General features: G+C 45.2%; 1 protein-coding gene across 1 annotated transcript; it reads left to right on the forward strand.

Annotated features, from left to right (window-relative positions):
- Positions 1–1,065: 1,065 nt before the first annotated feature.
- PGM2L1 (phosphoglucomutase 2 like 1) lies at positions 1,066–27,348 on the forward strand. The gene is made up of 14 exons (XM_085077543.1): positions 1,066–1,390; positions 8,244–8,411; positions 12,425–12,531; positions 14,616–14,700; positions 15,370–15,453; positions 17,268–17,461; positions 18,382–18,571; positions 18,779–18,876; positions 19,681–19,861; positions 21,394–21,487; positions 21,875–22,004; positions 22,451–22,640; positions 22,887–23,020; positions 23,921–27,348. Exons 1-14 carry the CDS (start codon positions 1,280–1,282, stop codon positions 24,021–24,023), a joined length of 1,869 nt encoding a protein of 622 aa, XP_084933669.1. The 5' UTR covers positions 1,066–1,279; the 3' UTR covers positions 24,024–27,348.
- Positions 27,349–27,475: the final 127 nt, after the last annotated feature.

Below are 27,475 nucleotides of genomic sequence, written 5' to 3' on the forward strand. Positions count from 1 at the left end.
AGGGAGAGCTCAGAGCTCCTGCCAGGGCCTAAAGGGGCTCCTGGAGAGCTGGAGAGGGACTGGGGACAAGGGCTGGAGGGATAGGACAAGGGGAATGGCTTCCCACTGCTAGAGGGCAGGGTTAGATGGGATATTGGAAGAAATTCTTCCCTGTGAGGGTGGGGAGGTCCTGGCACAGGGTGCCCAGAGAGGCTGTGGCTGCCCCTGGATCCCTGGCAGTGTCCAAGGCCAGGCTGGACAGGGCTTGGGGCAGCCTGGGATAGTGGAAGGTGTCCCTGCCCATGGCAGGGAGTCGCACTAGATGGGCTTTAAGTTTCCCTACAACCCGAACTGATTTTATCCCTGATTGTATCCCTCTGCAGTGCCTGCTGTCACCATGGCAACCTGTGTGTGCTGTGGGGTGGGGATGCTCTCTGAATGAGGATGCTGTGTGGGATTGGGATACTGTATGGGATTGGGATGCTGTGTGGGGTGAGGATGCTGTATGGGATTGGGATGCTGTGTGGGGTGAGGGTGCTGTGCGGGGTGAGGATGCTCAGCAGAATGAGGATGCTCAGCAGGATGTGGTCACGCCGAGCTTGCTGCTCAGGGTCAGGCAATCCAATTAGAGCTGATGCAGCCAGGGAAGGGTTCTGATTCTCCTCCTAATGGCTATGGAATTGGCATCTGGAAACGCTTCTGAGCAAGGAGCTCATCGCGCAGGGCAGCGCCTTATCCATTACTCTCTCGGAGGGAACAGATGATACTATGGGCAGTCCGAGGGGCACAGCCGGGGAGGGTGTTAGCTTTCCCTCGGATCCGTCACGCAGGACGCGGACAGTTCCCGTTAGTGGAGCACCAAGGGACATTGTTTTTCACATCGGGGACGAGGCGGGACGCGAACCTGCGGCCCTCAGACCCTGCCCGCTCCCTTAGGCGACCGCGCGCAGCGACGGCAGCTGGGAGGTGTAGTTTCTCCCTACCCTCCATCTCCTCCCCCTTCTCAGCACCGCTGCGCCAAGCGGACTACATTTCCCATCGTGCCGCACGGAGGGGCGCGGGCGGGGCGGCGGCCCGGGGCGGGCCCGGGCTGGAGGAGGTGGCGGCGGCGGGGGCGGTCGCTCCCCGTTAATCGCCGCTGGCAGCGCCGGGCGGATATAAAAGCCGGCCCCGCGGGGATCCCCCAGGCGCCCCGGCCCTTCTCCGCTTCTTCTCGTCCCTCTGGGCGATGCGCGGTGCCGCGGCGAAGTGAAGAAGCGGCACTTTCTCCGTGTTCATCCTCTTCCTCCTCCCCGCGACCATGGGCGACTGCGGAGCCGCCGGGGACGTGAACTCCAACGTGCTGGTGGCCCGCAGCACTGGCGACGCGCAGCTGGACAAGGCGGTGTGGCAGTGGCTGAGCTGGGACAAGGTGGGCGAGCGCCGGCAATTCCCCCCGACCCCTCTGGGGCCGTGGGGTGACATGGGTGCGACACCTCCGTCCCCTCCCTGCTCCCTCCCTGCCGGTGGGAAAGCAGACCCTGGATCCCGCAGGTCCTCCGGGTGATGTTCCCGAGGAATCCTCACCCGTGCGGGGATGGGGATGATGCCACCCTGCACATGGAGCATCGCACCTGCCCCTCCTTAGCACAGGATGGAGCAGTGGCTCATTAAAATGCAGCATGGGTGTTTTCCTGCTCTGCCTGAATTTAACCCTTCCCCGGGGAAGAAACAGCCGGGCTCCAGCATTCCCCTTTTTTCAGCTCACCACGGTGTCAAGAGCACTGTAGGCTTAATTAATTCGGATTAAGCCACCCAAAGGTGTGATAACAGTGTGGTATTGGGGGGATATTTTGCTTATCCTGTTGTTGAAAGGGTTACTTCGGGTTTTTAGAGGTTTTTTTGCAGCTGGTTTGTCCAACCATCATGGCCTGTGCTTTAAAAAAATACCTTGATGATGGGGGAGGGTGAATTGCCAGTACACCGGTGGTTTAGGCTTCTGGTTTAGGCTTTCCTTCATTTTTTAGGCTTTTATCTCCTGAACTTCTTTTGCCTTTATTTTTATTAATTAGGACCGCCAGCGTGTTGGTACTGTTTCCTTTTTAATTTCATCCTGTCAGGATCAAAGCAGGAGGGCTGCAAGCAAATGCCACCTGATGGCTCTTAGAGGAGCTTTCTCCTGCTTGGAAATATGGTCTCTCCTCCCAGCTTTGCAGAAATTAACAGGTGCCATCTGCACATTCTGCACTCAGAGCTGCTGCTGTGAAAATATCCGGGAATAGTGGTAAGGGGGAGGGAAGGAGTGGAGAAAGGAAATGGCATTCCTGATAACTCATGTGATAACTCAGGTTGAACTCCAGTAAATATTTCTTTTTGATAACTTCTTGTTGGCTTATTGAAAGGCCTTTTTTTTTAAACAGGTTGTTTTGTCTTTCCTAGAAATGTATAAAGTCAGAGAACTTCCACTGCAGGAAAAATATTCAGATTAAAACTGGCAATAGGGAAATATCCCCATTTCTAGAGCTCCTCCCAGGGCCATACTTAACCAGTAAAATACAAACTGCAGGGTCAGGGTGAGTGTACCTGTTTGCCCTTGCTTCCCTAGGTGACAAACATAACCTTTCCTATAAAGCTGCTTGAACTTGGAGCTCCTGGGCAATTTGACAACTCAAAGTCACCTGGAGGAAGCTGAGGACTGAGGACTGCTTGCTGGGGCCAGGGGTCATTCAGGGGAGGTGTTAACAAACCAGGTGAAGGTGCTGTGGGAGGGGAAGGCAAGGCAAAACCAGGAAATATGGCATGAGCAGGGGTTATGCCCTTGTCCAATGGTCCACTTGTATTTCACCACAAACTGAGGAAATGGGGCCTTTGCTGCTTATCAAATTTAACCCCCCTTCCCACCCCCAGCTTTCTGAGCTGCAGGGATTTTTATTGCCTCTGATCAAGGAAAAATCTATGCACTCCATTCCCAGCTGTGGGAGGCTTTTGTGCTCTAACTTAATTGAAAACTGCTTGCTGTAATTAATTACCAGAGTTGTGCTCGCTGTCCTTTGTGGTTTGGGTGTTCATGCTCACCTTGCCTCAAACCCCGGGAGGGTGGAGGAAACCTGGCTGTGGGATGAGCATCCTGCTTTCCTCCCCTTCTCCCCAGCATCCTGCATCCTCGTCAGTGCTCCTGGCATTCCTTCCCTTCCTATCATCTCTGCTTAGCTGCAGCTTTGGTCTTTGAGCCTTGGAGGCACAAAGCCTTTGAGCCTTTGGTCTTTGGTCTTGGAGGCACAAGGCACTGCCCTTTGTTTGCTCCTCTTTGGGAAAGTATGTGAACAATTAGTCATTGTTCTCCACTTTCTCTCTTTAATTCCCTTTCATTCCACTTCCTAATTTTCCTATTGCATTTCCACATCTGCCTCGAGTCTCTCCAAGGAGTCTGGTTTGTGTGACAAGCTGATCAGAGCAGCTTTGTACACACATTGCTCCTGGCTGGGGGTACCTGGGAGAACCTTTGGCTCTTAAAGGCACTGGTAGAACTTCACATGGGGGGGAAAGCTGGAATTAATTATCCAGGAGCTGTTTGTGCAGGCCCCATTCACTGCACTCATTTGATTTTACTAATTCATGGACTCAGTATCATTGTCTCAGCTGGAGCATGGATAGTTCTTCCTTGCTGATAAGGTGGTTTGGCTGGTTTTGGGGTGCTTTTGAAGTGTCCCTTGGTGTTCTTCTAAATTTTGTGGCTTTTGAGATGCTTCTCAAGAGGAAATGGACTTGATAGTTTGAGACAATTAACTTGCATGTGACTTGCAATATTTTTTGCTTATTATGACTTTTAAGTGAATTTTTATGAATAACAAGGGAAAATGAAGGCCACAGAAAATTCATTCAAACTCAAGCCAACTTGAGATTTTTCTCCCCTTCTTCCAGTCACACATGCAAAGAGTGTGCAAAACAAAAAAAAGATTCCTGTGAGAGTAGTAAATTACCAGTTATTTTGACAGCTTTGAAACCTAACTCTGGTGGTAAGTATACATGATTAACATGATTGGGTGTGAAAGAACTGTAAGAAAGACTAGGTTAATGCCCTTGTCTTTAATTCTTCATTTGTTCCAAATGTTGAATCCTGGTGAGCCTCAAAAAAGTGTGATTCTACCTCAGCAGGCAACTCCACAGTACTTGGAAAACTGAAAATTTGGCAGAGAATCTTTTTTTAAAAATTCGTTTAATAAAACTTCAAGCCTTTCTGAAATGTGTTGCAGAGTTACCTGCAGGTTGTGACCCCGGAGTTCTGATTCTGGCAGTGACTTCTTATAAATATTTGTGTGTAATAATTTTGGAGGAAAAATTGCAGAACTTTTTTTTTTTCTGGTGTTTATGTGAGTGCAGAACAATGTTCAGTCCCTCACCCACGCAGCAGCCTGTCTGTCTCTGTCCCAAATGTTCCTGATTTCCATTTCTTTGTGACAGGGAATGTGAAGTACTGAAGGGAAGGTTCTGACAGCCTCATTCTCTCTCCTCCCAGCTTGGCAGTAATGCCCTCTGAGAATGGGAGCACTGTTGGGATGAACTGGGGACAGTCTGCTTCAAATGGGATGGGAAGGCATTGCCTGGGCTCTGCTTCCTCCCCACTTCCCATGGATCCATGGCGAGCCTCAAAGCTACTGAAAAATTAGGGATGCCTCACAAATTTACATCTTGAAATGGCAGGTTAAGGTGCCTGAGGGCTCTCACAGGGTGTTGGTGGGTGCTGCAGGGTTGGGAATTAGGTGAGGGCAGAGCTGCTCCTCAGGGACAATCCAGGCCAGGGGATTGGAGCAGCAGGGACATGCAGTGAGGGTGGGCTGTGCTGGAGCAGCAGGGACATTGCAGGGATGTCTGATGAGGGTTGGCTGTGCTGGAGGAGCAGGGACATGCAGTGAGGGTGGGGTGGGCTGTGCTGGAGGAGCAGGGACTCCCTGTGGCAGTACCAGCTGACCCATCCCTGGCCCAAGCACCAGCCAGAGCCCCTGCTGTGCTCCCCTGTCCCTTTTGTGCCCCAGCAGTGTGTGTTCAGGCAGCAGGAGCCTCTCCCAGGGCCACTGTCACCTTATCTGCCCCCTCCTTGTGCTGCTGGCCCTGGGCAGCACCCTTTTCCCAGCAGGAGCTGGGGAGATGGTGGCTGTTGCCTCTTGATTGTGGCTTCCACTGGCCTTTATAGATGAATGCTAAGTTGGGACTAAGTCATTGGAATGTATAGTTGAAGTATTCCTAGTGTTTCAGGAGGGTGATCAGATAAACAAATGCATGGAATTTTCTATAGAAATTTTGGTGCTGATGGTATGGTTTGAAGGTGTGGGGTTTTTTTTGGGTTTTTTTGTTGTTTTGGCAAAGTGAAAATATAAGAAAAGTGATGGGATTTTTTTGGTTGGAAGCTTCTGGTGTTATTAAGAAAGTTAGAGGAAAGGTAGTAATAAATATTTACATCCAGCAAACATTTGTCAAATAATAATAATAGTTAGGAGTCAGTGGATATTCCATAACCAAATGTGAGGCATTGTCCACCAGTAAGCAATCCTTGGAAAACCAGTGGCAGTGTGGGGCTTTGAAGAGTCTCTCTTCCCTGTTTGGGAAGAGTTGGTGCTGCTTGTGCTGGGATATTCCCTGCTCAGCCTTAAGTTCCCTGCCCACCCAGACCATTCCAGGACCCCAGGAAGGCTGGCTGGCCAGCATGCAGAGATTTGGCACATTTGGGCATTGAAATAAGTGCTGCTTTCATGTCATCATCATCCATGTACTGCTTGACTTCAGATGAAGCACTACAATCTCTGAGCTCTCCTCTCATGGGAATTTGAATTGCTTTGTTAGAGCCATTGGGATGCAGGGATGTCTTAAAGCATTGCTTTTTTAAAGGACTGACTATTTTTGTATCAAGCAGCCTGGTTTATTTCTGCTGAAGGCAGGCAGCTTTAGGCAGCTCGATGTCAGGGGTTTTTTTTTTTTTTAATGCTATTAAAAAAATCTTTCAAACACTGTAGTCTAAAGTCTCTAAGGAACTTTTCTTTTTTGCACTTGGAAAAATGAACCATGCCTAAAGCCCCTGCGGGACTTTCAGATATGAGATCAATTAATACAACTGCCAAGCATGCCAGAAAAACCCCTGGTTTTTTGGTGGTTTTTTTCCCCCAGGATTTGCAATGGGGTTAAGTGTGAGCAGTGAAAGCTGTTCTGGAATTCCCAGGGCAGGGTGGCAGATGGTGCTCAGAGCCAGGCTGTGTGTTGCAAGAAGCTGAGCTGGGCCATGGGGTGTGAAGCTCCAGCTTGGAGGGAAAGGACAAGCTGGAATGCAGGAAAAGCAGGCAGGATGTGCCAGGCTGGGATAAGGGAAAGCTGGAAAGCAGGAAGGATGTGCCAGGCTGGGATAAGGGCTGTCTGGAGGTCAGCCATACGTTGAACAGCATTAGAGCCCAGAGTGTGAGACAGATCATTGGCACTTCTGAATTTATACCCACTCCTGTAGAATTCCCTCTTCCTGCTTGCCCAGGGGTTTCAGGTCATCTGTGGAAAGCTTGGAGATTTTTACTTAACTTTTTTCTCCTCCTTTTTTCTTTCCTGCAACTTCAGCTTAACTGAGTGTGACCTGAGCAAATGAAAATGTTATTTGCGTGCTATTTTGGCCAACTCATTTTTATTCCTTAAGAAATGAATTAAGTAGCTTCAGTCAGAAGTGCTTGTTAATCTGTTTGTAAAATAAGTATCTGTGCTATTGCTTCAGTCTTGCTTGAGTTTTGCGAAGCTCCATAAACTGTGGAATGTGCAATTTCTATTCTATTTTTGCAGGGAGGCAATGCAGTGTGTCCTAAAAAGCTATCAAGGATGCTGTGTGATTTAATAACCTTATTTTAAACCAAACCCATGCACTATGGTAGTGTGAAATGAGGTTTTCAATACTCTTGCCTTGGATTCTTTTCACATCAGTCATTTGTTTTCTGGTTGGCTGCCCATGAACAGCTGAAAGAAAAACTTTCACTTTTGCAGTTTGATATTTGTTGTGCTCCATTGTTTTGGTTTCTTTTTAGGCCTGTGTTTATCTGTTTAGTGAGCAATGTCTTGCTTTGGTTGCCAAGCCATCCAGGAGCCTGGAAAATAGTGGCTTGCCTTTTATTTTAGAGCACACAGAAATAAAATTTATTTTAAATTAACATGTCTAGTGCTCAGGGTCTGTTACCAAGCTGCAGAAATAATTTCAGGTTTTTCAATGCATTTTATTGATTATTTTTTCTCCCAGAGAATGTGCACAGCTCATGTCTTTGTGCTTTTCCCAGCATTTTTCCAGCCCTCTGAAGAGCCTCCCCCTGTCTGTGTGGAGCATATTTCCCAGTGCTGCTGGAGCTGGCTGACCTCTATTTTAAATGTCAGGGGTGCTTCACCCCTGCCTGCAGATTCCATTTGCCTTTTTTAACCCTTCCTTGGGACCCTGCTTGAAGCAACACCACTTTGGAGAAGCACTTGTGCCACCAGAGTGGTTTACACCTCTGGAGTCATTGGTTTCTTCCAGCTGTAGGGTCTGGGAGGTGCCTTGTCCAAATTAGATGTCAGCAGACAGGCTGAGTTTCTTGGTGGCCAAATTAATTCAGCATTAGCTGGATAATTGTGGGGAACAAATAGTGGTGATGTGCAATGTGCAGTTTGTGCACTTGCAAGTTCTTAGCTGCAATGGTGGCACAGATTAAGGAAAACACTGAATGAACAGAGGGATCACTGTGGATCAGAATCCAGCCTGCTGCAAAACACCCTGCCCACTGCTGGAGGAGGCTTGCAGCAGCCTGGTCCTCTGCAAGGTGTCCCTGCCCATGGCAGAGGTGGAATGGGATGATCCCCAGTGTCCCTTCCACCCCAAACCATCCTGGGATTTCCATGATTTTGCTGTGCCTGTTTCTTGTGGGTGGGGAGGAAGGAAATGCTGCTTTGAAGTTTGGATTTTTGTCTGTCTTCCAGCAGCACAGATCAAGAATTGTGTTGTCTGCCTTGGAAAAACTTATTCTAAAGTCTGTGCTCCACACTTGGAATAGCTGGAAGGTGTCTTAATGACCAGACAAACACATCAGCATATCAGTGGCAGCAAGAGCTCTTGAATCTTTTGGTGATAAGGATGATGTGGGAAGAATGTGATAGAAGTGAGTTCTGGTGAAGGCTGGTGCACAGGTGTTTTATAGGATAGGAGGGATTTGCCCCGGGAATTACTTAAAACCACTGAGCATGCACAGTTCAGCTCCTGATTTCAAGCACTAAGCGAAGGCCTTGGTGTTTTGCAGAACCAGAAAACCAAGGAGCAGATTGAGAGCTTGCTGCAGAACGGGAAGCACAAGGAGCTGCGGGATCGCCTGTGCTGCCGGCTGACCTTCGGCACGGCCGGGCTGCGCTCGGCCATGGGAGCTGGCTTCTGCTACATCAACGACCTCACGGTCATCCAGTCCACTCAGGTGAGCTGACCACAGGTGGGGAGAGGCTCTGCCCCACGGGGAGTGGGTGGGAGCAGCGTCCTGCTGAAATCCCAGAGCTGGGGCACGGCAGCAGGGTGGAAGCGTGAAAAGTTTGGTGCTCAGAGGAAATGAAGGAGCTTGGAGAGGTTTAACTGGGCTGGAATTTAGCCAGTGTGTTACACAGCCCTGGAGCTGGAAATTATTAGCTGCCATAAAAACTTGTATATTAGTCAAAACCAACTCAACAAAAAAACCAAACCAAAAAAGCAAAGCTCCAACTAAACAAGCCTTTCATTTTCAGCACAAGCGTGAATAACTAAACAAAAATTAGCAGGATTTTCTAAGTAAATGAAGTAAGATGAAAAAGCAAATGTCAGCTGGCTGTGAGGATCTGTATTGGAAATTGTTTAGCTTTTGGGGAACCTTTCCAGTATCACTGGCTGTGATTGGTGGTTAAGTGGCTTGGTGTTCCTGTAGCACTGGGCACTTTTTGAAGTAGACAAGAAAGGAATTGGAGATACGAATTTAAACCTCTCAAACTGCAAATCTCATGTTAAGTATTGGATCAGAGGTGTTGGTGATTCCTGATTCATCTATGGTTCAATATTTGTGTATTTGGGTTACTGATACCATCCTGGAATTATTTGCTAGGAGAAGACTGATCTGATCTTTTTGAGGACCAGGTCTGTGAAGTTTGGAGTAGAGTATTTTGGGATAGTTGATTTATCCTTAAATTACTTATTGTGCAGTACCAGGGTGCTTTTCAGCAGAGGTGTTTCTCTATCAATTTTTCCCCAAGAACAAGTGGATTACATAACTGCTCTTCATAATGAAAGTTCTTAAAAATTAATTCAGATACATTTGAAATCAATCTGATATCATCTTCCCTTTGAGCATGTAAAAGAAGAGTTTGAATCTGAGTATTATCTAGGGTTGTAGTCCTGATAAACTGTTGTTCAGATTTAAGTACCTGTTCATGAACACACTTTATTATGCAAAAAGCAGTTGGATTCTTAATTTGAAAAACACAGCTTTCTCTCACCAGAGTGAAGGTAGTGGGCAAGGAAGGAGGAGTATTGAATCCTTTGGAAAAAAAATAGCATGAGTCAAAAAATGGGTGTTCTGTATTTCCTTACCACATGGACTGAGTATATTAAATATACTTAGTTTATCTGTTTATCTACTGTTAGCCTTGACTGTTAAAAATAGAATGAGCTGATATATTTGGAACCTGTGTCCTTGGAAAAATCAATAAAATGTTATGACAGAGCTACCAAATTTTACCTACTTTGACAGGTACTTTTTTTTAAATGGAGCTTCAGACATGATCAAAGGTGTTTTGTTACATGGTTTACAAAGGGTTGGTAAAACCTCTCATTTCATACTTTTTAGCTGGTTGCTCTCTGCAGGATGATGCTCTGACCTCCCTCAGGAGATGTGACCGAAAGAATGCTTTCTGTTGGCCTAGGATGGAGGGATGTGCTTAAAACTTGGAACAGCTGGGAGTCTGCTGAGCTTTTTGTACAACTGGAGGACAACAATTAGGGGAAAGCCAAATTCCAGTATGGTTTATACAGGTTTAGTGTTGAAGTGTTGGTTTGAAACCCAACCTTCTCTCTGACCATTTTTCTCTTCAGGATCTTCTTGGGTTGAACAGAAAGCTTTAAGTGTCTGACCTGTAAACTGGACACATCTTAGAATGATGCTTCCTTTAATTCTGCCCTTCCTGACCTGGATGTGGCAGAAATGCTGTATTGACATGAACAGCTCCAGGAGGACTCTGTGGATGCACTGGGAGCAGACTGAGGAGGCTAAGAACAGGGTTTAAAAGTCAGTATTTTGCTGCCAGTGGTGGAATGGTTAACAGCAGCTGAGTTGCTTTGACCAAGTCCCCTTTTCTTTGCAGCAGAGGAGGTTTCCAGGAGTCGTTTCCCTGCTGTTGGGTTTGGAGCTGCCAGTGCTCCCTTTGTGCTCCAGGCTGGCGGAGCGTGGCTGAGCGTGGGTCTGCTGGCTCAGCCACATTCCTGGGAGAGAGGGACAACTTCCCTCGTGCTTGGCAGGGAATGTGTTGGCAGGCTCAGTTTCATGGGCATTGCTGGTTTTTCAGAGAAACAAACTGGGGATGTGTTGTCTGCTCCCTCTGCAGAGCTGCTATTTTTAGTTGTTTATTAAAGCCGTGTATCAAGCTGGGAAAAGCAGCCTGTGGGAAGTGGATTAGAACTTGTTTCTGAAGTAAACTGCAGCAGATTTGAGCTTGCTTTGAGCACTCTTGTTCCACAAGCTGAGGACAGGGACAGTTCTGCTGGACCTGCTCTGAGCACAGACAGCCCTGGCTCTCTGGATTTGTCCTTACCTGGGACACTAATAAATATCCAGTCACATAGCAGCCTTGAGTGTAATTAACACTTCCTTCAATTAAAATTACCTGTGGTGTAGTCATATGTGTGCTGTGTCCTTCATTTGATCTTCATTTGATTTAATTATGTTGATATTATGAAAAGCCAGATCCAGGAAGGTCCAGAATATCCTGCAGCTTCCATGAAGGTGTTTGGATAGCAAGCAAGTCCAGTAGGACTGAGTTAACTTCAGAGGTCTGTCGCTAAGCTCAAGGGATTAATTTTTAGCAAACTGTTCCACATCAGCAAGTAAAGACATTGCTGTTTTTCTTCATAGAGAATATTAGCCTAAACCAGGAGTCTGTTATAAGAAATCTGTTCAAGTCAAATTTGAATGGGATTTTCCCATTCCTCTCTCTCTTCTCTCTTTGCAGCTGTGAATGAAAGTTCTTGGCACACTGTCAGGGCAGGGTGAACATTTTGTGTGTTTTGGGTTTGGCATGAAGGTGAATTTAGCGGGTGCTCCTGCCACAGCATGGCTTCCAGACCTGCCACTATTCAAAGGGTTATATTTATTTTAAAGATTTTTCTGTCCCTCTCTGTCTCTGTAAATCCCTCAATGTCTGCAGCTGAGAGAATTCTCCAAAAAGGTGCCAGTATCCTCTGGGTCATGCTTTGGAGCACACCCTGTGAGTGAGCACAAGCCTGCTTAGACTTGATCTCAGTGACCTTTTCTGACCTTTTCTGACCTTAACAACTCTGTGATTCTAAAGGGCCAAAGCCAGTAAAAAAATGGATCTCAGCTGAGTTTCAGGGTAGGAGTTAGGCTGGCTTTCCAGATACCCAGTCAGATCCAGATAAAAACATCCCAAAGAATTGTACTAAATACTGGTGGGGGAGAAAAAAAATCTGTTTAATTCTGGTACAAAACACCCCAACTCCCATCAAGAGGCAACTTGTACCTCTTTGAGATGTGAAATTTATGGGATCAGTGCGGCTGTGTTAAGTTCACTGTGCTGTGTCGTGTGGTTGTGGAGAGCTGCAGCCTCTGGAAACTTCCATTGACAATAGTGTTTCCATCTTTTTATCTAAAACTGCTGATCCATCGTGGGCTGTTTCCGTGATGGAGCTCTGGAAAGACTCTGACTGGGAAGTGAATGGATGGGAAGGCTGCAGGGGAGGTGAAACTGCAGCAAAAGATGATCTTCCCACCCAAGCCATTCCCTGATTTTAAGGCAAATTCAGGACTAACACTTTGGAAAGAATGTTGAAAATGTCTGACTTGTACTGTGGGCTGAGAGATAAAGACTAGGCTGGCACATCTTATATTGTCTGAGTGGATGGACTTCCAAAATACAGATTTTTTTTTTTTTTGCTTCAGTCTTTAAGATGATTTAACTAAATGAAAGCACAGTATGAATTGAAAATGGATGTTTGCTTCTTGAGGGTTTATTGCTGTCCCACTCACTTTTATTCCCTACACCTCTTTTGCTTTCTTTCAGTGAACACTGAGGAAAAAACACTGCTGCTTTTGTGAATAGCATTATTCATGTGTTTGAGCTGTATTTTGCCTACTGACATTATCCATCCTTTGTGAAAGATCACCTTTAATCTTTGTGTGTGCTACACTGCAGCTAATTCTCTTTTCCCTCCTTTTTTTTTCTTTTTTTTCCCCAGGGGATCTACAAGTATCTTGAGAGGAACTTTTCAGACTTTAAGCAGAGAGGCTTTGTTGTTGGATATGACACACGAGGTCAGGTCACCAGCAACTGCAGCAGTAAGAAGTATGAGTATTAACTACATTTGCAAGACTAGAAATGAAATTGTGGCTTTAAATGCATTCTGTCCTATCAGCGTTTTTTCTTTCTTTTTGAACTGGGCACACTTTCCTCTCCCTTAGTCCATTTAAATAGCAATGAAGAGGGGCTGGGCCTAAATCCTTTGTGGTACCAGTTTGCCAGCAAACGTGGAGTGTAAGGCTGGTTACTCCACCAGAGAATTTACAGATTAAATGCCTGAGAACATGAGGCTTGATATGCCTGGAGACAAATTTGAATGTGGAGGTAAATTCAGAATATGAACATCCAGCTGGAAATTCCTAAGTATGAATGCACTTTTAACACTGGTATTACCACTTTTAACAATGATATTCTCTGGTATTTCACACCTGATTTAAGCTTGCTTGGGGGAGAAGAATTCTGCCTGCAGCTTGCTGTAACCCAGTGTATTTTCACTTTGAGGGGATTTTATCTGAAATGCTTAAAATGTAGACTTCCAGCAATGGCAAAGTGTGCTATTTGCAAGGAAGGGGGAGAAAACTGCTTCCTGAATTCTCTAAGGGATCTTAATCCTTTGTCATTTGAGGAGCAAAACACAAGTGGAAAAGGCATGCCTTGCAAGAAAGCCAGCCCAATAGCTAATTAGTATTTAGGTAATGGGAAGTTAATTACTGTAGTTATTGTTGTAAATAACACAGTTCTTTCTTTTTAAAAATTTGTGATATTGATGTTTTAGGGATGAAGAAGTCCATGGTGTAACAGAGCACAAAGCAGTGACTGTTGCAGGAGTTTCTGCTTTCCCCTGAATGCCTCTCTGCTGGGCCTTGGGATGTGTAGCTCATCATCCCCCAGGCCTTGGCATGAGGGGTTAAACTCCCTGTGACACTGTGTTTGCAAGGCTCTTGGCACACCCAGCTCTGTGGGTTAGGCACAGTCAAAAACTGGGGAAGTGTAAGAATGGTGTTCCTTTTCAGCCACACAAAGCTTGGAATTCAGGCTTGATGGTCACACAGCTGTTTCACATGTCCAAGAAGCACCTCAGTTCTCAACTCCATGTTTTTCTTGTCCCCTTGGGATAATGCAGCCTTGCAGCAGTGCTAAAATCAAACACCAAAAGAGTGTTTCCAGTGGGAGCAGCATGCTTTTCCAGCACTGTGTGGGCAGCTGAGCTCCTGTCCTTGCCTCAGCTCCAGGGGGGTGGCAGATCACCCAGCTGTGTCCTGTAGTTGTTAGTGTAAACCAAGCAGAATTTTAGTAGCTTCAGCTGCAAGCTGAGCTCTCAAACTCTTCCAGGTGGTTTCAGGTGACATTTAACAGGTGCTATAGTGAAATTCTGAGTCAGTGGAACTCAGACTGCTGGTGATGGGAGAGAAGGAAGTCAGTATTAAGACTTGTCTGTAAGAACAAGGCAGCAAAGTGAGCTTACACTATTTTATCTCTCATCTGCTTTGACTCTGAGACTTCCCATTACCTCCTGAGCTGTGAGTACCTGAGTGCAAAAGAAGTTTCATATCAGTTACCTGGAAGAGTGTGAACTTCCCTGTTGCTTGAAAGGGCAAGTGTATTATAAAAGCAAGATTTAGGGCCATGGGCACTGTTCCTGTTTCTAAGGGTGTGCTGCTTTGCAGAAGTGTATTTCAGAATAGATCTGCTTCCTGGACATTGTGTGAAGCTGCTGAGCAGGGCTGGCAAACAAGCTTTGTGTGGAATACCAAATCCTTTTCCAAACCTGTTGTTGCACACATCTGGTACTTCAGACTTTGTGGGAAGTTGGTTCTGTCCTTGAGCAAAGGAGGAGTGTTCAGCCAGCAAGTTCTGTATCTCTGTGTGGGACATCACTGCTTGGCTGGGGTGAGGGACTGAAGTGCCTTGGACTGTCCAGGCAGCAGCTGAAAGTGCTGTCTCAGATTCTACAGCCTGAAAATTCTTACCCTGACTGTGCAGTTTGTAGGGTACCACTCTTAGCATGAGCCAAAAAGCAGCAGAGGGCTTTGAGAAACAAATGCCTGAAGGTGACAGGAGTCCCATATGGTTGTTGGGCTGCCCTGGGGAGTTGGAGTGACTGAATATTTTCTTTTCCCTGTTGCTAGGCTTGCAAAGCTCACTGCAGCAGTCCTGCTGGCAAAAGATGTCCCTGTGTACTTCTTCTCCACCTATGTCCCTACCCCCTTTGTGGTGAGTCACCTTCTCGTCTGTATTGTTGAACCACACAGTTAAGGGAGTGTTTGAATTTACTAAAAATGAGAACTAGCAATTTTCTTAAATTCTGTTATTCAGCAGAAAAAGAGGCTGCTTGGTATGCTTGGCTCTTCAAGGAGGCTGTAACAAGGATGTTGCTGAACTCCTCAGTGCCTCTGCTTTTAATATGTCAAATATAGACTCTTCTAGTCACAGCAGCTTTGCCTTGCAGGGTTTTGAATTCCTGTGTGTATTCCATAAGCTCTTCTAGTGTGCTGTGTGTTCTGTGGATCTTGGTTTGAGGGGAGGAGTGAAATGCCTGGAGTACCTGTAATTTGTTTTTCAACAAGCCTTTTTATGAATTCCTTTGTTCTGTTTCAGCTTGTTTCTAAGTGCTCCTGTAATCTGAGCATAGACTTGCTTTAGCTGACCAGTTAATGATTGCATTTTTGTAACTGATACAAAGAATGTTTTTATGGAGAATTAGAACCAACTTTCTGCTACTGCTGCAGGAGACAGTGCAGAGTGTTCATGCCTGCAGTTTTCAGGTCACCTGGTGTGGTGTTAAAATCCCCTTCTGTAGGATGCTATGGCAGAACTGCCCTGCCAATCTGATGTTTTGTGGCAGAACCCTGTGCTAAGGGCTGTCTCTGGGTTCCTTTGCAGCCCTACGCCGTGCAGCAGCTCGGAGCTGTGGCTGGGGTGATGATCACAGCGTCCCACAACCGCAAGGAGGACAATGGCTACAAGGTAAAGCCTCACGCTCACAGCGTGTCACTGCCTTTCCAGCTGCTCTCCAGCATTCCCTGGGTGCACTTGGCCTGTCGTGGGACCACAGAGTGCTTTGGGTTGGAAAAGACCTTAAAACTCATCCAGTCCACCTCCTGCCATTGGCAGGGACACCTTCCACTATCCCAGGTTCCTCCAAGCCCTGTCCAGCTTGGCCTTGGACACTTCCAGGGATCCAGGAGCCTCACCCACCCTCACAATGAAAAAGCTTTTTCTGTGTGCATCCATTAGAAGGTTAAATTATTTAAAGTAATTCATGCTTTTATAATCTGACACACTCTTCTGTGATGAGAACATAAGACCACACAGTTAGTGTATCTTGAGCCTAAATCTATTGTGACATTCCATAGTGTCTAACCAGCAGCTGAGGAAATGCTGCGGCAATTTGCGTGTTCACTTCTTAGGCTTAAAAATCAGTTTAAAACTAAGCCAGAACTGAGGTGAATTAATGCACACAGTAGGTGACTGTGCTGAGGGTGGGAATGATTTAAGAGTGGATTAATAAAACTCAGTAGGAGTGTGGTGTTCCCTGGTTTTCTGGTGTGGCTTCACTTTGAAAGCTTGGGGTGATAAAACCATGCACAATAGCAAATGCAATGTTTTAACTGAGTATTTCCTTCCTCACTTTATAAGAACCTGAACTAAACTCTCAACTTCAACTGAGCTGAGCATTCTAGAAGCTCTGTGGCAGGTCAGTGAGTGATGGGAATGTGAGGAAAGCCATTCCTACTGTGCAGAGAGAGAACTCTTAGGGGTGATTGAACTGCTCTTGTCTTCCCTGGAACAAGTTGTAAAGTTCTTCACCAGCCTTTGCTCCTGCTTAGCTGAGCAATCAGTAAGGAAAGAAGCCACAGCTGTGTTCCAGGTGCCTCACTTGCCAAGAAGCAATTTCATGTCTGTGTCTCCTGATACTCAGCAGTTTATATTTGTCAGGGTATTGGTTTGTTTCTTAGTTTATGTTTTCCAGGATATTGATTGTTTCCTAGTTTGTCAGGATACCAATTTATTTCCTAGTCTTTCCCAAGAGCTGTTGCATCTTTCCCAACTTCCTGTGTGCATTTCAGCAGCTTATGAAAGTTTTGGACAATTTTAACTGAAGGTGACAAACCCAGAGGACACTGATGAGGAAACAGAGGCAGATTATCTGAGCAGAAAGTCTGCACTGTGAGCTCAGCCCTGCTATTGGCAACAGACTGTGGGAAAACTGGCCTCTAAGTAATTCTTTAACAAAGACTTTCTTATAGTTCAGGTTTGATATGGTGTTTCCACTCTAGATAGTGTTTCCAGCTGAGAGATTACAGTTGTTCAGCTGTGGAAAAACACGGACCTTGGCATGCTGCTTATCTGTCTTGCTTTGGGTTCAGAAACAAGTCGTGCTTCCTTTTCAAAAGGAATGCCAGCCTTGGAGAGGGTGATATTTTTCTGCTGTTACAGTTTGCACGACACTCCCAGATATAAGTGCCTGGTTTTGGTTTCTCACATTCTGATATTTCAGCTGTAGTCATTAAATACCAGATCTTGTGAAAATGGGTTGTGTTGCTCTGTAAGCTCCATTTATCACACAACTGCAATCATGAACTCAGAGTTTCATGTTGAAGGATTCCAAATGTCTTGAGAATCAAGCCAGTCAGATGCTGACTTCTCTGTATGAATTAAGCAGAAAGTAGGTGGAATCCTATAGCTGAAAGAATTTATCAAGTAAATTTATCAAGTAAATAAACTTTTAAATAAATCTTTGTAAATAAACTGTCTTGTTTTTCTTCAACTTATACCAGGTTTATTGGGAAAATGGAGCTCAGATCACTTCTCCTCACGATAAAGAAATTATAAAATGTATAGAAGAGTGTGTTGAACCATGGAATGGCTCTTGGAATGAAAATCTGGTAGACACCAGTCCCCTCAGACAGGATCCTCTGAAGAAAATCTGTGACAGCTACATGGAGGATCTGACAAAGATCTGTTATCATAGGTATTGTATAAAGCAAAATATATCTAAGTTATGTTTATAAGCTCTGTGCTGAATGTGGTAAAACTGACTGCAGACAGTCACTGTGTTCTGTGTCATTAGATTCAAGGGTCACCATCCTTAGGATTAAATCATTTGGTTGAGAATAAAGCAGCTGCTTTTGGGAATTAAGCTATAGTGAAGCTCCCCAGTGGAAATCATTTAATGCAAATAAGTATGCTGTCGCTGTTGAGCTGCTAGCAGAGAAGTAGAAACCCAGGTTCTCAGGCAAGAAAAGAGAGCGTTTATTATTTTGATTTCCATATATATAGACTTCTCACAGGTCACCCAGATTGGTCAGTCAAAAACCTCCCCCTAGGCCTAATTGGCCAGGCCTGAACTGCCCAAGTCTTAAGACCCTGTTTGCAAAAACATTCAAACTTTTTGTTTATAAAGCACAGCAAAATGTTCTCACGAGAAAGACCTGTGCTGGTCACAGTATGCTGCAAGAGTTCTGAATAAAATGCAGAAATTCAGAGTAAAAGGCAGGTGCACATACATAAAACAGAGGTGAGAAGATTCAGTCTAAAGGTTAGGTGGGGCAGAAGATGAGAATAAAAGGAGGAGGGTGAATGCCATGGAGCAGAGCCAGAAAACATTAAGTTGTGGAAGAGCTTGAGATTGATGTAGAAATCAGCAGTTTATTTTTGGGAGACTTTGATCAGTTTCAGCAGACGGTAAATATTTCATTTTCCAGGAGAAGCAGCTTTAACCCAGCAATTTGTAGTCAAAGTCCAAACAAGCACTTTCACTCATTCCTTTGAAATTAATGCAGAGATCAGCAGAATGGTACCCAGAGGAATTGCAGTTTATTTTGCTTTCCCTCATGAAAACAGTCTTGTTGAATAACTGAAATCTTACTGAAGTTCTGCTCTCCTTCTCAGGGAGCTGAATGTGCAAACCAATTTGAAGTTTGTTCACACCTCTTTCCATGGAGTTGGGCACAACTATGTACAGCTGGCTTTCAAGGCCTTTGGTTTTCAGCCTCCCATTCCAGTACCGGAGCAGAAAGATCCAGATCCAGACTTCTCTACTGTCAAATGCCCAAATCCTGAAGAAGGAGAATCTGTGCTGGTATTTTTGTTTCTACTTCATTAGATTTCTGTGGGAAAAAAAAAAACTGAGGAAGAGAACAGGGAGAAGCTGCTCTCAGCTGTATTAATACAGTGGGCAATCCATTGGGGAGTTTTCTCTCACTGTGTGTTAGATGTAAGTAGGAAGGCTGTGGGTTTATTTGCTCTTATGTTACTTTTATGTTTTGCTCTCTCCTTCTCCCACCAGGAGTTGTCACTGAGACTTGCAGAGAAGGAAAATGCAAAAGTAGTAGTGGCCACTGATCCAGATGCAGACAGACTGGCAGTGGCAGAACAGCAGAAAAAGTAAGTGATGGAACCCTTTTTTGTGTCCTTCTGCAGAAAAGGTAGTGAAAGTCAGTGTCCCCAAATGGCTGGCAGGCACAGGCCTTCAATCCACTCTTTTTCTTGGTTATTTGGATATTTTTCCTCCTAGATTTATCTTTGGGTATAGCTCCAAATGCATTTAAAGTCAGTTAACTCAGCAAAGAGTAGATTAAATACTTACTGGTGTGATTGTAAAGGGCCAAATAAAGCTCAGCTGAAAACTGAATGGTTACCAAAGACAGTAAAATCTTGTTTACTGGTTTTTCATTTATATCAGGCAAACCTTCCTTGGCAGCTGTCATGGGCTTTTTTGGTGGGATGGATTTTTTGTGGTTTTTTTTTAAATTCTAATATTTTGTTTTCCCCTGTTCATATTGAATAGAAATTATTTTTCTCCTGCTAACAGGGCCTCACTCTGATGGTTGTGTAAGTAAAAGCTGTGCAGGCAATGCCTGTCTGCAATTTACAGATTGCATAGAGTGCTCTGTATGGATCAGTTCTAGACTGCTCTGCTGCTCTGGGTAATCCAAGGCCTGAGCTGTGCTAGAGCTGCCAGTGAAACACCCTGTGGGTGTCTTTTCTTGCTGGCAGAATGCTCTGGGCTTGTAAATCCTCAAGGTGTGACAAGTGTGGAGTCCTGTCAGTGCGGTGGCTTTGTCTAGAGCAGCTTGTCAGTGCTGTGCTCGCATCCCTGGTGTTCCAGTGACTGCAGAAATCCTCTCCCCCTGGGTGGGTGCTCCTGGAAAGCCAGGAGAGCCCTTCCATCACCTCTCCTCCCCACAGTGGCTGCTGGAAGGTATTCACTGGCAACGAGCTGGCAGCCCTGTTTGGCTGGTGGATGTTCTCCCGCTGGAAGCAGAACTGCTCCCAAGAGGCTGATGTGAGCAATGTTTACATGCTGGCAACCACGGTCTCCTCCAAGATTTTGAGGGCAATTGCACTTAAGGAGGGATTTCACTTTGAGGTGAGTGTGGGTTAAGTGTTGTTGTGTGGGCAGAGTAAAATGAGTGCCACGTTCTGTCTGAGCCCTACTGGTGACCTCATGGAATGAGAAGTAGACAGGTGACTCCCAGGCTTTTGGCTGGCAGTTTTGATGGATTCCAGGGAGCAGAGAATGTTCTTTCACCCAGGCAAGCCTGATTTCAATCCTCCTCAGTGTTCTCAGACTGTGAGATCAGCTTGGGCAAAGCTGGTAAGAGGGACACAAATTAACACCTGAATTCCAGTAACAGAAATACCTTTGCCATGGTTATCTTCCCAGAGAGAAATTCTCCTGTGTGAGGAGGAGGTCTGTGCAGCCTGCTGTGTTCACTGCAAAAGTGTTGATGGCTTTGTAATGAGCGCTTGGAGGTTACACAATGTCCCTTCAGGTGCCAGCGGGTTTTAAATTTGGTTTTGCTTCAGGCTGTGGCAGGCAGAGGAACTCCTGTGTTCAGATCTTTAGGGCAGCTTTAAGAACTTGCTGAAAAAGAAACTGAGGGTGCCCCCCACAGACTGACAGGGATTTCAGTTCCTGCATCCAAATTAAACCTGATTTCTGTGGGATGTTAGCCAGAAGGGAGGCAAGTGCCCTAAATCATAGCATAAACACACAAAATGCCAGGCCTCATTTATCCATGTCTTAATTAAATCCATGTGCAGTAGGAATAAATATTTTGCCGAACGATGAGGAATTTAAAATTGAAAGCAACTCTGAAAGCAATTTTGAGTGACTGGTCAGATAAGCTTCATCAGGGTGAATATCAGTTCCTTGCAGTGGATTTGGTTATCTCACTAAGTACTGATTTTGTTTTGTTTTTTGAATTGGAAAAGGACATATTTGACTGAAAGAAAAAGAGAAGCTGGGATTCTACAGAACCTCTTGTCCTCCTCTAAAAGTCCTTCCTCTTTTTTTTTTTAACTTCCTTCTCTCCAAGAAAAACTGTTACTAAGCTTTTGACTGCTTTTGCATTATTTATATTAAAAAAACACTCCAAAACCAAAACAGTGCTTTCCCCTCCCAGCGCCTGAAAGTGTTGCTTTTATGTTTCTGTAGCTTTTCCTCCTGAATAAGTTTGTCTCGTTTGATAAGCACCAGAGATGATCTGATGTGATCTCGGAGCTCCAGTCTCTGACACACTTATTCCTTGGTTTGAAACTCATGTCCTAGATGAGTAACTGCTAAGAAAATGCTATCCAGTGGCTCTTTGCCTTGGACTCATCATCCAAACTGAAGATATGACTTCTCTGATGCTTCTTTACTGTTCCTATTCTGCTTGTCAATTAATTAGATTTAAATTTAAGGAAATCACTTCAAGAAAATCAGAAAAACATCCTTAATCTTTAATGTTTTGACTCTGTGCCAATCTTACCCATTGACCCTAAAATTCAGAATACATCATTATATTTTTTTTTTTAGACTGAAGTGAAGGGAACAGTGGCAATACTTTTTTCTTTGAATTGAAATTAAATTGAAAATGTGGATTTTAAGCACTCTTATTTTTTTACCTGTTTTAGGAAACTCTCCCTGGTTTTAAATGGATTGGAACCAGAGTAAAAAATCTCCTTGATAATGGAAAAGAAGTTCTCTTTGCATTTGAGGAGTCTATTGGTATGAGTGCTAATATCCTTTCAAACTGTTGTGAACTGAGGGGGTGATGTGAATAGGAAGGACTCATCTTGGTTATTAAATAAAACACAGAAAGTACTTTATTTTTGTCCTAGTCATTGATAGCTTTGGTATGTTGCTCTCATCAAATTGACTTGCCAACTCTCATAATAATAAATTATATGTGACTTGCTGGTTCTGATATTGTGCTTGTCTTTCCAACCCTATAAACCCCCAAGTTAATTGGATTTCTCCTGCATATGCAGCAATAAAGCAGCTTCCATGTACTGGCCAATTTTCTTTTACAGGATCAAAGGTTAAAACTTCAGTCAAGTAAATCAGGGTAATAATCTGTCAGGTTATCTTTCCACAATCTTTTTTTCTTCCTAGGCTTCATGTGTGGCACATCAGTGCTGGATAAGGATGGGGTGAGTGCAGCTGTGGTCATTGCTGAAATGGCAACTTACCTGCAGGGCCAGAACCTGAGCCTGGCACAGAAACTCATTGACATTTATGAAACGTGAGTGGTGGTTTCCTTTACAATGTTCTACTCCACTATTTTAGACCTGGGAATAATCTAAAAAGTGTTTTTAATGTGTCCCTCAGATGTTTTCTCACTGTAAGTTGTTTGGTTTGTGGGTTTTTGGTTTTTTTTTTTAAGTATGATGGATTACATCCCATCACTAGTGTGGATACCACTGTACCTAAAGGGCTCCAGGAGAGCTGGAGAGGGATTTGGGACAAGGGATGGAGGAACAGGACAGGGGGAATGGCTTCCCACTGGCAGAAGGGATCTGTAACAGAGGTGGAAAGAACAGTCTCTGTCTGACTGCTACAGACACAATCCCAGCAATAAAACAAGGATCACGTTTATGTCAGAACTAAGCCTTGTGCTGAGGAATTTTAGACACCAAATGTGCCAAAACCTTCTGAGTCTTATAACTGAAAACATGAATGTGCTTGTAGGTATGGATATCACATAGCCAAGACTTCCTATTTCCTGTGCTATGATCCTCCCACTATCAAAAGGATATTTGAGAGACTGCGGAACTTCGACGGCCCTCAGTCTTACCCCCAGTGCTGTGGGACCTACAACATCTTACATGTCCGGGACATCACCACTGGCTATGACAGCAGCCAGCTGAACAAGAAGTCGGTGAGTTCCCAAGTGTTTGTGCAGAGGAGGGCCTGCAGAAACTGGAAGGGAAATACACCAGGAACAGGCAGGTGCACTGTGCCTGCTGAGGGGGCAGAATATTCCACCAGTGTTCAGCATCACTCACTGGGGAGAGAACTGCCTGGATGGGAAATGCTGGTTCTTCTGATCTAGCAGTGAGCTCTACTGACTCCTGGAGCCTGGTGCTGCTGCAGCAGGAGTGAGGGAGCGGCTGCTGTGTTGCAGGTGCTGCCGGTGAGCAAGAACAGCCAGATGATCACGTTCAGCTTCCAGAACGGCTGTGTGGCCACGCTGCGCACCAGCGGCACCGAGCCCAAGATCAAGTACTACGCCGAGATGTGTGCCCTGCCCGGCCTCAGGTCAGTGTCCCCAGCCCTCCTGCTGCCCACAGCAGGGACACGAATGCAATGGGCAGCATCTGCTGCTCTAGGCTTGTTGGACTAACCCAGTTCACCATTGACTTAGAGCTAAGAGGTGATGAAGTGACAAAAGCACAGAATAATTTAGGTTCAGAAAGCTCTCTGAGATGACAGAGTCTAACCTGTGACCACCCCTCACCTTGTCAACCAGAGCAGGGCTCTGAGTGCCACATCCAGCCTTTGCTTTCTCTTCTGCAGTTGTACTGCTGCTGGTGAGTGTTTGCAGCCAGGTGGATTCCCATTGCCTTTGGGAATCTGCTGTGTTCCTCTGAGCTGCTGGACAGGAACTGGGGGTTGTTCACCTGGATTGAGCTTCTTCCAGTTTTAAGGGGTGGGGGGGAGAAATCCAGGCTGTGTTTACACCAGAGAAACCTCTTCTGTTATGGAATCATGGAATGGTTTGGGTTGGAACCTCATCCAGTTTCACCCATTCCATGGGCAGGGACACCTCCCACTATCCCAGGCTGCTCCAAGCTCTGTCCAGCCTGGCCTTGGACACTGCCAGGGATCCAGGGGCAGCCACAGCTTCTCTGGGCACCTTGTGCCAGGGCCTCACCACCTGATCATTGCAGTAGTAATTAAAATTAACTTAATTAAAGAAGAAATAGGCCACTAGAGGGCTCTGGGCACCATCTTTAAAGGTCCCTTCCAACCCAAACCATTCTGTGATTGCATGATAATCCCTGTTGGAAGGCAGCTTGCTGAAGCAGGCAGCATAGAGTCTCTAGAGCTTGAGGGGTAGGAAACACAACAGAACAAGTCTGTTCCCATCAGGTCTTGCTGTATATTTATGTTTGGGTGTTTCCCAGACCTCTGACCTGGCCCTATTCTTTTCTGCAGTGACAGAAGCATGCTGGAAGAAGAGCTGCAGAAGCTGATTGAGGCTTTGATTGAGAATTTCCTGGAGCCTGACAAGAACGGGCTGACCTGGCGCTCTGCGTAGAGCCCGCTGGGCACAGGAGTCACGGTGTGGAACAAAGGCCCCAGGAACAGACCCAGTCTCATGTTTGTGTGTGTGTGTGTTTTCAACAGCTGCATTCTTGTTCTGTAAAGAAGCATTCTTTTGTCAGGCTTGTCACCAAGTTGGGATAAGGAGAGGAGGTCAGAGGAAAGGGTGAAATTGTTTCAGCTTTCCGTCCTTTTGACCAAAAGTCCAATTAGCTCACACCAGTGCAAATGAACTGCCCTGGTACCTTTGAGGCAGCTGAGCTTAGCTGCTACATCTTGTCTTAAACTCAGCTCAGGTACCTAAAACACCTCTTTTGTGTGTGGAAAAAGTTAAAAGTTTTAAAGGAGTGATTGCTCCAAACTGACAACAAAGGCTGCTTCTTCCCTGAAGCTCTCTGAGACCTTCACTGTAGGTCTGCACTTCCAAAAACATTGAAGCAGAGCTCAGCACTTCCTGTTTAGGCAAATTGTTGACATTTTTCAGCTACTTAAGAATTCTTCTGTTGGTAAAGGTGTTCTTGGTGTGTTGTAGCTTTCCTGTGTGCATCTTGAAATAATTGGCAGTGAAACAATAGTGGCAACAGCTGCAGCTTGGGGTTGAAAGTTCCAGGGCTTCCAAAGGAGCAGGAACTTGGTCATTCCTTGGTAAAATTGTCCAGTTTGACTACCATAGGCTCTGTAGCTACTTTTTGTCCCACATCTCTGAAGGGTCTTAACCTTTCTTGGTATTCTATATTCATTTACTGTGAATGAAAATGCCAGGCAGTGACTTCTAGGGTTTTGCTGGCCTGAATTTATATTGTCTGTGTATTAAAAAAACCCCAACAAACCAAGGAAGAATTTGGAGGTGAGACACTGAGACAGTTAATAAATTGTGGGTTTTTGGTTTTTTTTTCATGCCTTGCCAGCTAATTTCTGTTAAAATAGCACTTTGCAGATATTATCATTCTTTATCTCTAAAGGGCAAATTTTCAACAACTTCTCATCTGTTTTCTCCATTTGCTGAAGAAGCAAGACTGCTAATAAAATTAAAAAAAAAAACCAACCCAAAACCAACAAACAAACCAATACACAAATTCTCCTTGTGGTTATGTCAGATTTTGGGAAATAAAGGCCATGTTTTGGCACTGTAGAGCTGGTTCTGAACAGCTCCCTGCTGTCCTTGACAGGAAGTAAAGAGAACAAGCAGCAATTCAATGCTGGCTTTTGTCTGTGTTGGAGATGATGGGAGAAGAACCCAAGGTGCCCTGGAGTTCAAGCTGCTCTTTTGCCACTATTGCTGCCTCTCCAAATTCCTCTTCCCCCAGTTCTGCCCTCCCAGCTGGATGCCACAGGATGGCACAGGGTAGTTTGTGTGTGTTGCCTCTCCATGGCTTTGAAGAGCCCCGAGGTTTGGGTGTTTCCTGCTGCCAGCAGCTTTGCACTATATCCATGGAGAAGGATTTCGGTGTATATGAATGTACTTGTACTAGAGAAGGTCTGTGTTGCACAAATTCTGACCTGTCACTGCTATTTATTTATTTTTTTATTTTAAGAGAAAGGATCTCCAAATTGTTCTGCCATCGAGAGAAATGTATCTAATGCCAAAAGTTTTGGGTTTTTTTTACCTTGACTGTACATTTGACTGACATGGTGGGGAAAAGAGGTAAAACCAGTTACACTGAGAGGATTCTTTGTTGTCTATGGTGGGTAGGGCTGGGAAGGCATTTCTGACTGATGCTTTGCCTTCAGCTTTCCCCAAAATAAGTGCAGATCTGGATCCCCACTGCACTGAACTTGAAGAAGCTCTTGCCATTCCTTCCATTGGCAGCAGATTAAACCCTGAGGTGTTGAGAATTTTGTTCACCAAGTTAGCGGAGAAGAGAACAAGTGACTTGGGACATAATTTTGAACAACCACTGTAAAAAGCATAGTGTGTGTGTGTGGTGAGACCAGCTGTGTGTTATTGTAGCAGTCATGTCTTGTGCTCCTACAAAGAGCAGGAATCTGCAGCTTCCCAGACATCTGCTTTGTGTCAGTAGGCAAGTGCTGTAAATGGAGAAAATGTTTTCAAATAAGCATTGTTAGAAGCTGGTAACTGTTCATAGTCTGGATATCTGAAATTAAAGAAGAGAACCCAGCTGTGGCGTGTTATGTATCTGGGATTTCCCCATGGATAGGTTTGACAGTGAGCTGTAGCTGTAGTGAAGCTTTTGGGATAACAGCGGCAGGCACAACGTGTTGAATGTACTTTCAGGGCATAATAACTATTTGTTGTTTTGAAACTGCTGCTACTGTTGTTTTCCTACTGTATTGGAACTGTTTGATATATTTATACTGTTCCATTTGTGGACCTTCTTTGTCTACTCCCTCTGATCTCTCATCTCTTACTTTTTACTGTGAAGGACTGGAATTCTCGTTTTCTTGCCCTGTAACTTTGTTATGCATCGTGTTAGAGTTTACTTGGTTCATGCACAGCCTTCCTTGAGCTGTCAACCATTCTTACCCACTTCTCCCATAAGAACAAAGGCTTTTCTAACCTGAGTAGAAGGCAGATCACAGATCAAAGGACACTGTGGATGTTGTTTCCGAGGTGCTTCCAGGTAAAACACACCAAAGGTCCAAACAAGGTTGGACATTGGCTAAAACTGCAATCCTACAGCCAGTGAGTTGGGTTTAGTGTTTGATAAAATCCAGAGGGCTTGGGTTTGTCTTTTTGCTGTGACAGATTTAATCTCTGTGGTGAAGTTATGTTTCTGCAGGCCTGGGACAGGAGCCTTCCAAGTTCAGGGGCTTGCCAGGCAAGGCTAAATATCTGTGAGGCAGAGCTTGTAGCTGGGCTTCTTCTGGTCGTTTAGAGCATTCAGGGTGTGGATCAAATAGTTCCAAGTGCCGTCCATGTCTCTCTCATCCTGCCCCTCTAAGGGTGTTTCCTGCCATGGTGTGAGGAAATGTGTATAACAGGAAGAGCTGGGTTGGAAATGTGGCCCAGAGGAGCACTGTAGCCCCCACTTCGTGTTGGGCTGCTGAGGCAGCTCTGCTTCCCTTGCATCCCCAGCAGGAGCTGTGATTCTCTGGGGCTGTGGGAGAGCTGGGACCTTGTCTGAGGAGCTCTGCTGATCTCCCTCATTTGAAATACCCAGCCCTTCCTTCTGAGGAGGGGAAATAGCCCCTGGTGCTGTCCATGTGTCATGGGTTTGAGATAGGACACTGCCAGGAGGACGCACAAAAAGAGGGCAACCAGGCTCTAAGCTTAAAGTTGCAAAAAAGTGTTTTAATTACTTAACAGAGTTAGAGGATAAATGCAGGCAAAAATAAACTTTTCATATAGTATTTGTTCACTCCCCCTCCCTCTTACAAACCTATAGTATTCACTCCCTTTTTTCTCCTTTACAATCAACAAGCCGGGTGGAGGGCAGGGTGTGGGGTTTCTTTTCAGTCTACAGAGCAGATTCTCAAATTTACTCA

This window comes from Lichenostomus cassidix, chromosome 1 (genome assembly GCF_008360975.1).
Source record: "Lichenostomus cassidix isolate B80296 chromosome 1, HeHo_3.0, whole genome shotgun sequence".
In the NCBI taxonomy this organism is placed as follows: domain Eukaryota; kingdom Metazoa; phylum Chordata; class Aves; order Passeriformes; family Meliphagidae; genus Lichenostomus; species Lichenostomus cassidix.